The sequence below is a fragment of the Protopterus annectens genome, chromosome 8.part0 (assembly GCF_019279795.1).
Source record: "Protopterus annectens isolate FY-2018-M chromosome 8.part0, PAN1.0, whole genome shotgun sequence".
NCBI classification, from domain to species: Eukaryota; Metazoa; Chordata; order Ceratodontiformes; family Protopteridae; genus Protopterus; species Protopterus annectens.
The window spans coordinates 1,419,178,475-1,419,194,693 of NC_056741.1; the positions used below are offsets into that span (position 1 = coordinate 1,419,178,475).

General features: G+C 40.9%; 1 protein-coding gene across 1 annotated transcript in view; it reads left to right on the forward strand.

The window, feature by feature from the left end:
• Positions 1 to 16,219, forward strand: part of EI24 (EI24 autophagy associated transmembrane protein) — a 462,003-nt gene that overhangs the window by 296,008 nt on the left and 149,776 nt on the right. Inside the window, exon 10 of the mRNA XM_044081026.1 lies at positions 8,876 to 8,950. Coding sequence (XP_043936961.1) covers positions 8,876 to 8,950 — 75 coding nt within the window. The remainder of the gene's footprint in view (positions 1 to 8,875; positions 8,951 to 16,219) is intronic.

Consider the following 16,219-nt stretch of genomic DNA (forward strand, 5'->3'; position numbering starts at 1 on the left):
ATCACAACATAAACAAACAAAAACTACACTCATACACACATAAGCAAGGGGGCAAGCCCCTCACCCTACTTATATATACTAACTCTGAGATTGCACAAACAGGAAACAAAAGCAAACTCGCATACATACCTTTTCCAGTCCCTCACACACACATTAAACATATCAGCACAGTCAAACATACTCTATCCCACACTCAAATCCCTTACAAAACACTCACTCACCTGACAAAACACCTAGATCCATACATGGCACCGCGCACCATAAGCACACAATCCTGGACATCACGTAGCGTAAGGCCATAACTGCGAATTCGAGATATTCAAATTCGCAATTATGAACTTTTGCTATTTTAAACATTCGGGTTTAAAGTCTAGAGATACTGAAATTCGACATTTCAGTATTTCGAGATTATAAACGGCTCTCAAATACATACAATATATACATACACATATATGAGTGTGTGTGTATATGTGTGTATATATATAGGTCTATATCACTAGACTGACTATTCAGAAAGTCAAACTTCATTTGGTCGTGACCATATGTTCAACTTTCTGAAAAGTCAAAAACAAGAAATCCACAAAAATCTGTGGTTTTGCAGGGGGGCAATCAATTCCCCCACTGTACTCCATGAAAGTGATGTATACCAGCTCCGAGACTGCTCTACAGAAGAGCGAAAGGGTAAATTCTAAAATCCCCACTGTGCCATGATTTTCATATAAATGCAACTATATATATATATGTGTGTGTGTGTATATATATATATATATGTATGTGTATATATATATATATATATATATATATATATATATATATATATATATATATACAATATACAGTGGATATAAAAAGTGTACACACCCCTGTTAAAATACCAAGTTTTTGTGATATAAAAAATGATAAGACCACAATAAATCATTTCAAAACTTTTCCCACCTTTAATGTGACCTGTATCCTGTACAATTCAGTTGAAAAACAAACAAATCTGTTAAGGGAATAAATATAAAAATTGCAAAACGTACAGTAAGCTGGTTGCATAAGTGTGCACACCCTTAAACTAATACTTTGTTGAAGCACCTTTTGATTTAATTGCAGCATTCAGTCTTCTTGGGTAGGAGTCTCTATCAGCATGGTACATCTTGACTTGGCAATATTTGCCCACTCTTCCTGTAAAAGTGCTCCAAATCTGTCAGATTGCGAGGAGATATCTTGTGCATAGCCCTCTTCAGGTCATTCCACAGATTTTCTGTTGAATTTAGGTCTGGACCATTCCAAAACTTTAATGTTCTTCTGGTGAAGCCATTCTTTTGTTGGTTTGGATGTATGCTTGGGGTCATTGTCGTGTTGAAAGGTGAAATTCCTCTTCATCTTCGGCTTTCTATCGGGCGCCTGAAGGTTTTGGGCCAAATGTGACTGGTATTTGAAACTGTTCATAATTCCCTCCACCTTGACTAAAGCCCCACTTCCAGCTGAAGAAAAGCACACCAAAGCATGATACTGCCACCACCATTCTTCACCATGGGGATGGTGTTCATTTTTTAATGCGAAGTGTTTTTTGCACCAAGTGTACCTTTTGGAATTGTGGCCAAAAAGTTCAACCTTGGTCTCATCAGACCTTAACACATTTTCCCACATGCTTTTGGAAGACTTGATGTATTGCTTTGCAAATTTTAGCTGGGCCTGGATGTTTTTCTGTGTAAGAAAAGGGTTCCATCTTGCAACCCTACCCCATAGTCCAAACATATGGAGAATACGGGAGATTGTCACATGTAGTACACAACCAGTACTTGCCAGAAATTCCTGCAGCTCCTTCAGTGTTGCTGTAGGTCTCTTGGCAGCCTCCCTGACCAGTTTTCATCCTGTCTTTTCATCAATTTTGGAGGGACGTCCAGTTCTTTGCAACATCACTGTTGTCCCATATTTTCTCCACTTTTTGATGACTGTCTTCACTGTGTTCCATGGTATATCCAATGCTTTGGAAATTTTTTTGTACCCTTCTCCTGACTCATGCCTTTCAACAACGAGATCCCTTTAATGCTGTCTGTCTGTGAACAATGGCTTTTGCTGTAGCAGGCAACTTAGTAAATGTCAGGAAAATCCTACCAGGGCAGCTGGAATTTATTTGGGGTTAGTCAGAGTCTCTTTAATTGATGGTAGGTGTGTACCCAAGAATACTGAATGCTGTAAATAAATCAAAATGTGCTTCAAGAAAGTATTAGTTTAAGGGCGTGCACGCACAACAAAGTATTAGTTTAAGGGTGTGCACACATAACCAGCTTATTGTACATTTGTTTATATTTTTTCCTCTAATAGATGTTTGTTTTTGAATTGAATTGTACAAGTTATAGGTCACATTAAAGGTGTGAAAAGTTTTGAAATTATTTATTGTGGACTCGTTTTTAAAACTGTCATTTTAACAGGGGTGTGTGCACCTTTTATATCCACTGTATGTATGGATATATATATATATATATATATATATATATATATATATATATATATATATATATTTATATATATATATATATATATATATATATATATATATATTATAATATCACAGTTTCTCTAACCAAGATGTTGATCATACAGTCAATTTAGACCCTGTAACTGACTACACACAGTTCACAAACCATTTTTTTTCATTGTTAAATTACTTTAGTAAGTAATACACTTGCAGATGCATTAGATTGAGTATAACAAATACAGCAAACTAAATATCTGTATTTACATATGTAGAGTTAAGGTAATCAGCTTCAAGAAATCCAAGCATCATATGAGGTCCTATACCTATACCTTGAGGGCGGCACAGTGGTGCAGTGGTTAACATTGTCACCTCACAGCAAGAGGTTCTCCGTTTCGATTCTCGGCTGGGGTGCCTTCTGTGTGGAGTTTGCATGTTCTCCCTGTGTTCGCGTGGGTTTCCTCCGGGTACTCCGGTTTCCTCCCACATTCCAAAGACATGCATCTGGAGCATTTCTCCCCGGGCCTCCGCTGAAAACAGGCTCTGTGGAACCTAGTCGGACTTTCCCGGTCAACAAATGATAAATAAATAAAATAAATAAAAAAAAAATACTCTATAAATGTCAGTTTTGCTTCCTGTCATTATCTTGTGCTGTTGTGGTATAAAAAAGCATACTGGAAGCCACCTTCAGCACTCTACAGTCCTCCACTCTGATATGCTTCCTGATGAAGGCAGATGTAACTGTGGACAGGTCAGGAGATGCTCTACCTCTTCCAGACCTGTATCATGTTTTGCATGTATGTAAACCATGTTCCTGTAAGTCAGAAATACTCCAAAATTCAATAGGGGAAAATGGTGGAAATCAGCTTATAGTAGCTAGCCTGGTTGCAAAATTTCACAGCTTACTGTAAACATAATACTTTTCAAAATGATGAAAAAACTCTGCAACATACTATAAGTGCAAGCTTCAACAAAGTATACAAAACAGGAGCACCAGAAGCAGAAGTAAATGCATACAATCAAGCCAAACAGTATTCCCCAGCGCGCTTGTCCTGCCCTGCCGTAAGCTGCTAGCATCGCCCTTGCTTATTTAAGTCTTGCCCTCCCAACTTCTAAGGCGTTTCTCCATTTCTTCGCCCAGAATCACCATCTCTGCAAAAGAGAAATAAAATTAATAAAAAGGCTACTGGAACACAAGAAAACAATTACAAATAAAGAAAACGTGCTGCTGCCCAAGACATAACAGTCGTATTGAAGTCTTGCCCTCCCAACTCCTAAGGCATTTCTCCATTTCTTTGCCTTGGAATCACCATGTCTGCAAAAGAGGGGGAAAAAAGGCTACATGAACCCAAGCAAACAATTACAAATAAAGAAAACATGCTGCTACCCAAGGCAATAACAGTGCATGTGTGTAATCTACTGTTTGACCTCTTTCTTTTGCTTTACTAGTCTGCTTGTGTAGTGCCCCATTGCGCATTGCTAGCAGCCTGCAGTGGTATCTATTCCCCTATATTCCTCCACTTCTCTCCTCAGCTATTTATCCCAGCTGCAACAACTAGATTCTGCCACTAGGTGGCAGTGCAAACCTTTCTGTTAACCATATCCCCAGTAGCACTAGTTTGGGTTTGACTGTCTTCAGTATTTCCCACATTATTTGATGTATAGGCCTACTTTAAGCATTTTCTCACTACATTGGCTCATAGTTCTAAATTAGCCCAAAAAGCTGCGTCCCGGTATACCCTTACCTGTACTGGCTTGTATACTCATTGCTAGTTTTCTAGTCCACTGATTGCTCCTGGTAGGCAACATCATCTCCTCGGCTCAACCCACTCCCATTCGCCTTCCGGGCTCACTCCGCTCCCCTACCATGCCCCTATTCCCCACCCGTCCCCGGTACCTCTACACCTATACTCTAGAAACCGCACCCACTCCTTCATTAGCCAGTTACACTCCTACTTCATCAACACACAGTACCCTCTTGCACCCTACCCCTATCTCTCACCACTCACCTCCCACAATATTCAACCTAACCTGCTCCTCTACCTATTCATTATCTTATAATCCCTCATATCCCTTTCTAATTTCACCATGCATTCTAAGCCTTCATACCTCTCAACTCAAATACCACTTCTAACCTTATCCTACATCTACTATCTCACACAACCCCTTACTTCTAACCACTCACCATCTTTTCATATTACAGACTCACTCCCCAAACCACACTCTTACTCATCTAGCCCAGTATCCCCCTGTCTGTACCCCATCAATAATTATCTGCTCTTTCCCTACAAACTCATTTCTCCTTATAAGCACTCTGCCCCCTCTTTAACCAATCAAATCCTTAGAAATCTAAGTACACTCCGCTCTGATACTAAGCAGTCCAAGTACCTCTCTAGCATAATTCAACGTCAAATTACTATCCTCCAGTCAGGTGACATACACCCAAACCCAGGCCCCCATACCCCCTCCTCTACATCAAACCACCCTAGTCACCTCTCTAAATGCCCAAAACATAGTTAGCAAAATCCCCAACGTCCACGCCTGGCTTCTCCACAATAAACCAGACATATTGTCTATTTCTGAAACTTGGTTAAAACCTCATGTAAAAGACACGGAAATAGCCCCACCCAACTACTCTATTATCAGAAAAGACAGAACCCACAAAAAAGGTGGATTAGCAGCTCTCCTATACTCGTACTCCTGATCAGTTACTCCTTACGATAAACCTATTCCCCAGTTCACTAACGCAGAATTAATTCTGGCTCTACTTCAAGTGAGTAGACATAAACACATATGTATAGCCTCACTGTACATTCCCCCTGGAGACAATGTCTCAGTACTTGAAGATATCCTCTCCTGGCTTTCCACCAATATTAGCAATGAAACTATAATTCTGGGTGACCAACATTAACTGGTCCTCCATTCAGTTCCTTACAAATACACTAAACATTAACCTTCATCATTTCTCCCAACTTATCAACTCCACAACTAGACTCTCCAAAGATTGCTCCAGTGGTAGTACCTTAGACTGGATCTTAGTCTCTCACCCTCATTATTTCTCTGATAGTGACACACTTCCTGACTCCCTCAGTAACCACCTCCCCACTTTTGCTTGCCGCCGTCCTTCCCACTTACAGTTATCTCATAACTATATCTCCACTCTCTACCTAAAAAACTTCAATCCCAATACTTTTTCTAACTCCTTAAAATCAATAAACTGGAGCCCTCTAAAAACGTTACCCCTAGAAAATGCCGTTACCTACTTCAATACAACTTTTTTAAACCTCTTAAACAGCTATGCCCCCCTAAAATCTAAAAGAATATAAAGCAAAAACTGCCCCTTGGCTAACCAAAAATACACTAGCTGCCATGCGCCTTAGAGATAAAGCCTGGGAAAAATAATTCTCCCTCCACCTTTAATGAATACAAAACACTGCAACAAAGTCAATAAGCTTATTATAACTGACCAAAAACCTATTTCTCCTCACTACAAAATAGCCATAAAACAAATCCACAAAAATTCTGGAATGGTATCTCCACTCTTCTTAATCCTCGTAAAAAAGAAAACCTTTGTCTAGACCCTAATGCACTAGACTTAGATCTGGCCACCCAATTTAACTTTTTTTTTTTTTTTCATCGACTCAATTACCAAACTAACCTCATCTTTCTCTAGCAACACTACACTGCCTACTTCTACATCCCCTCCCCAGGCCTCTCCTTCATAATCACCCACAAATACCTTCACCTCTCAACTCCCTCCTTTCTCCATAAAACTTATACCCATCATAAGTAAACTTCTCCAAAAACTAAAACCATGCTCCAACACCCCCGATAACATTCCCTCTTACTTTCTAACCATAGCTGCTGAAGCCATCGCCTTTCCCATCTGTATATTAATCAAATGCTCAATCCAAGAAGGTTATGTTCCCAACTATGGAAAAAGGCCATCATATCCCCTGCATAAAGGGGGCAACAATAATATCACAAACTTCCGCCCTATCTCCCATCTCTAAACTTCTTGAAAAATGTATCCATCTACAACTTTTACCCTGTCTTATAGGCAATCACTTACTAACTCCCACACAACATTGATTTAGACCTGGCCACAGCACTACCACTGCCCTTCTTTCCTTTTTGGAAATAGTCAGCAAAACCCGTGACTCTGGCTGTACTGTATCCACCCTCCTACTTGACCTCTCTAAGGCCTTTGATACCATATCTCACAACCTTACCCTAGCTAAACTCTCTAATATAAACCTATCCCTTTCTTCTCTCAATTGATTCAACAGTTACCTTTCAAATAGACAGCAAGCAGTCAAATGGAAAAAAGCCACCTCCTCCTTCCTCAACACTCTCACTAGTGTCCCACAGGGTTCCATACTGGGTCCCCTCCTCTTCAATATATTCATAAATGATTTCCACAGCTCAATTCCCAACACTAAACTTATCCAATACGCCAATGATTCAACTATAATCTGTTGTGCCACCTCCAGCCCCACACTCATAAAGCTAACACAAGATGCTTTTTCTACCACTGAACAATGGATGTTAGACAATCACCTAGCACTAAATGCCTCAAAAACTAAACTAATGTTGTTTACCCCATCTAAGACATCCAGTATAGATGATAACTCATTCTCCATCAAAAGCCAGAACAACACATCTCTTGAATTAGTATCTGAGGTGTCCATATCGATGACCAGCTCAAATTCAACTCCCACCTACAAATATAAAAAAAACACCAGAAACTTGGTGTGCTCTACCGCCACAATTGCTACCTCTCTCCTTCTACTAAGTTCATTCTCTCTACCACATTTCTCATCTCTTCTCTTCATGGTGCTGCACTCCTAACAAACCTACAGACCTATCTTAAGACAAAACTCCCCTCTTGCTATAATAAAGTTGCCAAATTTGCCACAAGCCTTCTACACATCACTGTGTAGCCCTTCACAAATTAAATTGCTTAGAACTGCCCAATTATCTCACCTATATTCAACTTATTTATGCACACAAACTCATTTTCAGCCCCTCCCTCTGTCCCTCCCTATCCTCAACCTTTAAAATGCACCTCTCTGAAAGACTCAATATCTAACCATCAAAACCTAATAGAACTGTATAAACCTACCTATCCCCCAGGCAAAAATCTCCTATCCTTTGCCCTTGCACGTCAATGGAACTTCCTCCCACCGTCTATCCATACCACCACAAACTTCTCTAAAAACTCATTCACTCACACCTTATATCTCAGTGGGAATGTTCCTGCTCCCACCCCACATAATCTCTTCTCTGACATCTCCGGTACCTCAATATTTTATCTTGTACATCCATTTGTAAATATCTACTCAAAACTCACAACTTTGACTTTTTGTCTCAGAAATTGTATCTTTATAATGGATTGTTGTACTTCTGTAGTTAGTGTAACCAAAACTTTGACTGTAATTTTGTTTTTTCTTTTTACTAATATTTCTGTTACTTACTGTAACCAAAAACTTTGTAATTTTGTTTGTTTTTTGGAGCTTTTGTCCCCAGGATTCCATTGAAAATGGGTGGTTCTTGGCCCAATGGACTATCATGGTAAACCAACTGCAAATAAAATAAAATAAAATTAAACATTAAAACCATCCCATATATTTCTAAAAGTCCGCTTGATTGAATTTAGTATCATAGATTATTACAGAAAAGCAAGAGACATCCATGTATATCTACACTGGAAACATTATTCCTCAGACTTTTACAGCACATCATAGTGCCCATTGTAGAGAATTAGTTGCAGCTTATTGAATCGCTAAGTTGGAGAGGTGGTGGTTTACTGTACAGTTGTGTTAAAGGAGTGAGGCTTTACAGAGTACTTTGGTCACTGTGACAGGAACTTTATGAACTGTAGGTTTCGGTGTGTGTGGTTCACAAAGGCTTTGAGTCAGACTATTGTTGGCAGATGAATTCCCAGCTGGGGCAGGTTGGTGGTAGTGTATTCATCAGCTGAGTCAGACACTGGGTAGTTTTACTAAACAGAGTTGTGTTAGTGGTTAAGGGAACAGATGAAATGGACTGTTAGATGAGCTAATTGAGATGACTATGAGTCTTATCAAATAGTTTCATGGTAACAGCAGTAGCTTTGATAGTAATGAGTGACTGAGACAAATTGTTAATAGCCTCTTGAGAGTTAGAGGGTGGGGGTGTAACATTTCAAACCCCAGAATAGTACTACACTTTGGAAGCACTGATGGCAGTTACTAGGGGAAGACTTGCACAGTATTCACCCAGTCAGTATGAACATTTAATTACTAAAGCTCTACAGAAAATGTGTCATAACATTTGTAATTGCTGTGCTGCTGCTGCATACCAAATGGAAGTGTGAATGTGTGCACAACAGTTTGTTATACAGAAGTGGGTTTATCTTTTGTTTTGCAGTGGTTGTCTGTTTTCCATCCTTTTCCCGCTGTTCATCATCAGTGCCAATGAAGCTCGGACTCCTGCTAAAGTATAGTAAGTATCTTGAAGACAAATTCTTTTTCAGAAGTAGGACTGTTCATCTCTGTTCAAACTTACAGCATCCAACAGATTAATCCATACTTTTGTTTGGCTGTACATCTGTCATTTGTTGATATACCTGTAAACTTTATCTTTTCATTTCTGCAACACACATTTCTAAACAGTGACCTCAAACGTGGACATATTTTTCAGCCTTATTCCTGACATGCACACAGTATATGACAAACAGGTTGAAATAGAGGACGCTTGCCCTATGTTAAGCAAAAGTATCAGCATACCATTTAAGGTACTTGCATCCAAATTTACCAGAGACATGTGAGCAGAGCTTCCAGTTTGGGAGTCGTAGCCAACAAGCAATGAAAATTGTGATAAATGCTTGAGTACTGTACCTTATTACCAATACTTTGGTTTGTAATACGTGGTAAACTGTCTGTAGTGTTTAAATGGCTTATCCAGGGTATTTCAGTTTACCTGCAAAGTACAAGTCATGGTTGGGGATTTTTTCAAAGTCATCTGCAATTTGATAAACAATCATTTCTGTTAAATTTAGCAAAATATGTTTAATTGGCTTTTTGTTATAGGATTTGTTTAAACATTTGGGCACAAACAAGCTGTTTTCGTAGAGGATTGTCTTGATGCCAGAAAAGAAAATAGTTATTCCATAAGAAAGTTAAAACTAAACAAAAAAGATATATTGTCAAAACAGTGTTCATTTCAATGCAGTTTTAAGGTAACATTTCAAATAATTATTCTTTTTAACTGTAAGTGGTAAGAATTAATAAAAGAGATGTTAACCAGAATGTGTACAGCTTTGTAATACGTTCAGGTATTTGGACACAGCTGTTAATCTTTTTTTTTTTTTTTTACAGAATCTTTTTGCCCAAGTAGCCTAAAGTTTTCATTATAAAAATGTTCAGACGTTTTTTTAACAGTATCCTTGTAAGCAGCCCTGTTTTTAGGGATGCTGAATCAAACTGTGTATGGTAGTCTGTGGTGGTGTTACTGGTTTTATGTTTACTACTACTCTGAATACCTAATTATTAACATATGCATTGGATTTTTGTATTTGGGTGCATCATGGCTGAAATGGATCAGAAGACCAGTCCCATCTGCCTGGTTAACAAATTGGCAAATAGTCCTGTATGACAAATTCAGCTCAAACTTCACCCATGAGAAATTTCTGCTAGCATACCCTCTTCCCCCAGCAATTAACAGGAGTAGGTTATGGCAGCACTCACTAAGGCCAAAAACACAGCCTCAATGGGGCCCAAGAATATCCTGGACTTTCTCCTTAATAGCATGAAATATGACCTGTCAGTACCACTTGAGTCATTTTTAAATGCAGCCTTAAAACAGGCTACTTACCAAGAGGGTGGAGGATGGGATTGGGTATCCCCCCCCCCCCCAAGGGTGGACCATCACCCAGCTCTGGAAACTCCAGACTTATTAGTCTAACTAGGCTAGTATGCAAAGCCATGGAAATGATCGACCAAGACATTGGCAACCTGCACACACTATATCCATCCCAGTTTGGTTTTGTCAGGAGGACATCATGCCTACTCAACCTGGTAGACTTTTTTGAAATGGTAACCAAGGCAATAGGTGAAGGGAAAATGGTGCATGCTACCTACCTGGATTTGGCATTTGATACAATACTCCACTCAGGTATTGTAGATAAAATCACCAAACCTGATATAAATCCATGAATAACTCAATGGATTTCCAGCTGGCTCATAGATAGGAGCCAAGAAGTCAGGATTTGTGAGACCGCTTCCACTAAGAGGCAGGTCAACAGCATAGTGCCACAAGGCTCAGTGCTGGCCCACTCCTGTTTGGCATCTACTTCTCTGAGGTCAAGGCATTAATGTCAAGAGCCTCTGGCTGACCAAGTTCACAGATGGCTGCAAATTGGGAGCTGTCATAAATTTTCCTTGACACCAACATCTTGCAAGAAGGTCTGATGCAGATATATGACTGGTGCCAAAGCCACAGATTAAAACTCAATTCATATTTAGACAGTAGTCTGACCTTTGATCCACCACATAGCCAAGGTAGTAAAAAATCGTTCTATGTTGCCCAACGTATAGTTAAGGGTATGGCATCCAGGTGCAAGGAAGTTATTGTACCACTCTACTCTGCCCTTGTCAAACCCATCATTGAGTACAATGTCTCCTTCAGCATGGACCTGACTAGAGGTATGCAACATTTGGAACGCCCACAGAGGTTCCTCACCAAGAGAATACAGGATGTTCTTCATATTTCACTGTTGCAGTCATCACATTTGGGTTATCTGCTTGCAGTAGTCCTCAGTCGGCCTGTTTAACAAAGTCTTGGGTCCTGCGTCGGTTGCTGTCTCATCTTTCATGATGTCAGGTAGTCAGAGGTATAAAGCATGCAGCCGACGCCATTACATCAGTCTTTCTTGCCTTGTGGTGCCTGAAGCAGAAGCAGTTCGCAAGTGCCAGTCGGCCGACTCCTGAAATTTTCATTTTCGAGTTTCAGAACCAAAGTCTTCAACTAAGCTAAGTACCCCATTGGGGAAACTTTTTCTTGCTCTAAACCGATGTCAGTAAAAGTCAATAATTGTATTTCTTGTGAAAAGCAATTGCCTCATAAAGATTTTCATTCGTACTGCATTCCTTGCCTAGGCCTTGACCACAACGTATCTCACTGTCAGTTTTGTGCCTTATTTAAACAACAAACTATTCGTCGTCTGTTTGTTTAAGCTTCTAAATATTTTGGTACTTGGTTCAGTTATCCAGATATGGCTTTGGTAAGCCACCAGACTACCGACATTCTGAAAAAATGCAAAGATAAAGACAGAGACAGACTGCATAGGTCCGAAGCTGCTGACGACGCTTCTCCTAAGCTTAGTCGTCAGTTCGCCGGTACTCAGTGAGGCGGTTTCGCAGCCCCTGATACCTGCTACTTCAGATTCGCAGGCCTCTACTGAGACCCATTCGGAGTACGGTATGCCATGAGATGCTTCAACTGTGGAACCTGTGGATGTCTCTACCTTGGATGGGTCCGGAGCCGCTGTGCAGCCACCGGCTTCTGAGGGTGTATTCAGGCCTACTGACTTGCATATTAAACCGACGCCATCTTCTTCTTCAAGGCCTAAAACCCGATCCATGCCTAGAAAACCGACGCCCAGACCACATGGTCAGGCCTCTATGCCTAAAAAACAAATAAGAATGGCTGAAGACCTTATTACTTTAATCAGGGGAAACCAACTTTCGCCCTCTGAGACCTAGGACTGAGTTTGCTTATGATTCTTCTGATCAGGATTCTGAAATTTCTGTTTCCTCTAATGACCAGGATTTACCCTTATCTACCTATGAGGATTCTGATGCAGAGGACTCTATTCCCTCTGCTTCCCCTCCAGAGGATTTCTCTTGTGGTGAAACCTTGCATACTCTTAGGGTGCATTTTCACTGGGAAAGTCAGGATTACTCTGACTCTAAAAAGAGACTTGGAGATTTCTTACTCCTGCCCCAACACAGGCCTTTAGCTACCCCTTCTGTACTGGACATTGTTGATGATGCCTTTTCAGAGTCTAGCTTGGCCCCGGACTCTTTACCTCCTGCTCCAAGAAAACCTGATAGATATTACAGGGTTCCTGACTCTCAAGTTCCTTTTTAAAAATCCTACTGCGGATCCTGAGACCATGTCACAGAGACCAAAGGGCATTAAGGCTATTACTGCCAAAAATCCTACCCCCTCTGATAGAGATTCCAGGGCACTGAATAGATGGGGTAAGAAGGTATACACTTCTGCAACCTTGGCCATTAGGGCATTAAACTGCCGGTTTCATATGTTGAAGTTTCAGTAGCATATTATTAGATTGCTTAAACAGAAAATTATGTTGATTCCTGACTGTGCTGAAAATAAAGATTTACAGGATTTAATGCATTCTGCTGAACAAGTTGGAAAACATACTTTGCAATGTGGTTTTGATTCACTAGAGGCATCTTGCAGGGCTGCTGTCACTGGGTTGGTACTTAGAAGGCATGCTTGGCTTAAGGAGCAATCTTTGCCAGATCATGTTAAAGCTAAATTGATGGATGCTCCCTTAAACCAAGACCGCCTGTTTGGCAACAAAGCAGAAGTAGTACTTAAAAAGATGGAGAAAAAAGCTAAATCTATGCAAACTATTAAAGATTTCCTGCAAGTACAGCCTCTCAGATTTAGTAGGCATTGGCCTTCTAAAAATTGGTCCTTTCATGCCTCTTCTAGGCCTTCTCAGTCCAAACCCAGAACCAGCAGAACACCCAGGCTTCAGTCCCAAGGTACTCACAAGGCTGAGCAGTGGGGGCTCCCACTTCCAAAGCAGGGAGTGGTAAGACCCCCCCCCCCCCATGGTAAGCTGTCTCAATGACTTAACTTTGTCTTCCAAGCCCTACACAACTGACTGTTTCCTTAGGGGGAAAGATTACCCGGCAGGCAAAAAAATTGGGAACTCTTTTCCCAGGACAAATGGATTTTAACTATAGTTTCCCAAGGATACAGATTCCACTTTCACTCTTTACCAACCCCAAACGGTTGGCCAGACCTACTCCCAAATCAGTAGGCAGAGGCTCAAAAGCAAATTCTCGCTCTCTTAAGCATCAGGGGTATTCAGCCTGTTCCAGAAGAGGAAAAGGGGCAAGGTTTCTACTCGAGACTTTTTCTGGTGCCCAGAAAAGACAACTCCTCACGTCCTATACTGGACCTCTCTCTATCCTAAACACATTTTTGGTGATTCCAAAATTCAAGATGCTAACTCTCCACCAGCTGCTTCCTATGCTAGGCATGGATGCTTGGTTGACAACACTGGATTTAAAGGAAGCCTACCTGCACATCCCAATCGGGGAATCCTGCAGAAGATAACTATGCTTCAAAGCAGGATACATGCACTATCAGTTCTCTGCACTGCCCTTTGGCTTATTTACTGCGCCCAGGATATTCACAAAGTGCCTAGCTCCAGTCATTGCATTTTGCAGGCAAAGAAATATACATATATATCCATACCTGGACAATTGTCTAATTCAGGCAGAAAACCAGGACATACTATTGAATTATCTGGCGTTTGTACAGAAATTGCTGACTTCTCTGGGGTACACCATAAATGAAAATAAATCACATCTTGTGCCCTGCCAACAAATTGTATTCCTGGGAGCAAGCTTGAACACAACTTCCCAGATGGGTGTTCTTACGCCAGAAAAACAAGTTCATTTTACAGCCTACTTCAAACTACTGGCCACAAAGACCCAGCTATCTGCAAGGAAAATACTGCAAGCCCTGGGGTTTATGGCCTCCTGCAGTCTACTAATTCCATATGCAAGACAGCATATGAGGAAACTACAATGGTATCTAAAAAGCCTATGGTGTTAGCATTCTCAGGATCTAGAAGCAATGATTCCTAACATTCCTTGTCTACAGATAGTTTCTTTGGTGGGCAGATGCCTATCACCAAAACAAGGGACTGCCATTCACTCTACCGCTTGCCGCCCAAACCCTAACAACAGACACATCAGACTATGCATGGGGGGCTCACTTGGCAGGGAACTGCATTCAGGGCAAATGGACCCCAAGTCAAATGCACCTGCACATCAATCAAAAAGAAATGTTAGCTGTATAGAATGCTCTGACAGCCTTCAAGGACCACATCCTTCCAGGACAGTTAATGGTAAAGACGGACAAGAACCATTGTTATGTAGTACATAAACAAGCAGGGGGAACCCACTCATACCCTCTCTGCAGACTAGCCATGGCTCTGTGGAACACAGCCTTGAGCTACCAAGTGCACCTACAGGCTCAATTCCTGACAGGAAAGCTAAACACACTGGCAGACTACCTAAGCAGAAACTTCATGGACCCACATGAGTAGAAACTAGAACCAAAGATATTCAACATGTTGAGAAACCTATAGGGGAGCCCAGATATAGACCTGTTTGCCTCCCCCTAGAACTACCAATTGGAAAAATTCTGCACAAGGACTCCCCATAAACCAGCTTGAAAAGTGGATGCCCTGTCCTTCACCTAGAAAAACCTATCCGTTTATGCCTTTCCCCCTCTGCCTCTCTTCTCCAAGGTACTACTAAAGATCAAACAGGACAAACCAAGGACGATACTGATTGCACCAGACTGGTCATGCCAACACTGGTACCCCGTTCTGCGCAGTGTGTCACTGCTGGCACCATGGCACCTGCCTCAGACCCCTACCCTTCTGTCCCAGCAGGAGGGCCAGATTCTGCACCCACAGCTTCAAACCCTGAACTTGGCAGCCTGGCTAATTACCTAATCTCTGTTACCATCACTCAGTAAACAAGTGTTGGATGTCATTCTGGAGGCAAGGAGGCCTAGTACTAGAAAATCCTATGCTGAAAAATGGAAAAGATTCTGTTCCTGGAACCAAGCTCAGGGAATGGGCACAGCAGTACCCAATTTACCTCGGGTTTTTCAATACTTAACTGAGATACTGCACAAGGACCCTTCCTTTTCCTCCATCAAAATTCATGCCTCAGCCATTTCAGCTCATTACAACACAGAACCACCGCTCTTCTCTCATCCACTGCTGAAACAGTCCCTCAGAGGGGCCAGAAACTTAAGACCACCCAGGAGAGCCCCTACTCCAGTCCCTTGTATGTCCTCCTAAGTAAGATTATTACTGTATCAGGAAATGCAAATACTTTCATTGTCCTACTCATAAAATACCAGCTAACTCTGTCATATGTTTTCTGTATATCAGAAACCCCCAACAACAGCAGTATTTTCTTGTATTCTGCTTCCCTTTGGATAGTTATCCTTTTAATGTTGTCAAATGTTTGCCTGTCCTCCACAAAACGGTATTGATCCACATCTGTCAGAATGGCAAAGGTGTTGCCAAACATTTTAGCCATTAATGGACATGAACACATTTATAATCATGGTTTAAATTTAAAGTGGGTCTATAATGAAGCCTGGTCTCATGAGTTGTTGCTGTCTTTAGGTATTGCAGCCACCACAGCATTTTTCCAGGATGTTGGTGCTTACCCACCTTTTAAAGTGCTGTTAAATAAAACTTTCAAGATCTTTATCATTTTCCTCCCTCCTAGCTTTCAAACCTCCAACAGAATATCATCTATTTTTGAAGACTTTCTTGCAGATTTTTATATATCAACAGTTTATCTCCTGTCTCACTGTCTTGACTGTTAATTGTTGAGTCTCATCTACTTCTAACCTTGGCATGTTTGTCTTCCACAAATATTTCCATATGTGCTTTTTCCCCCCTTGATTTCCCCA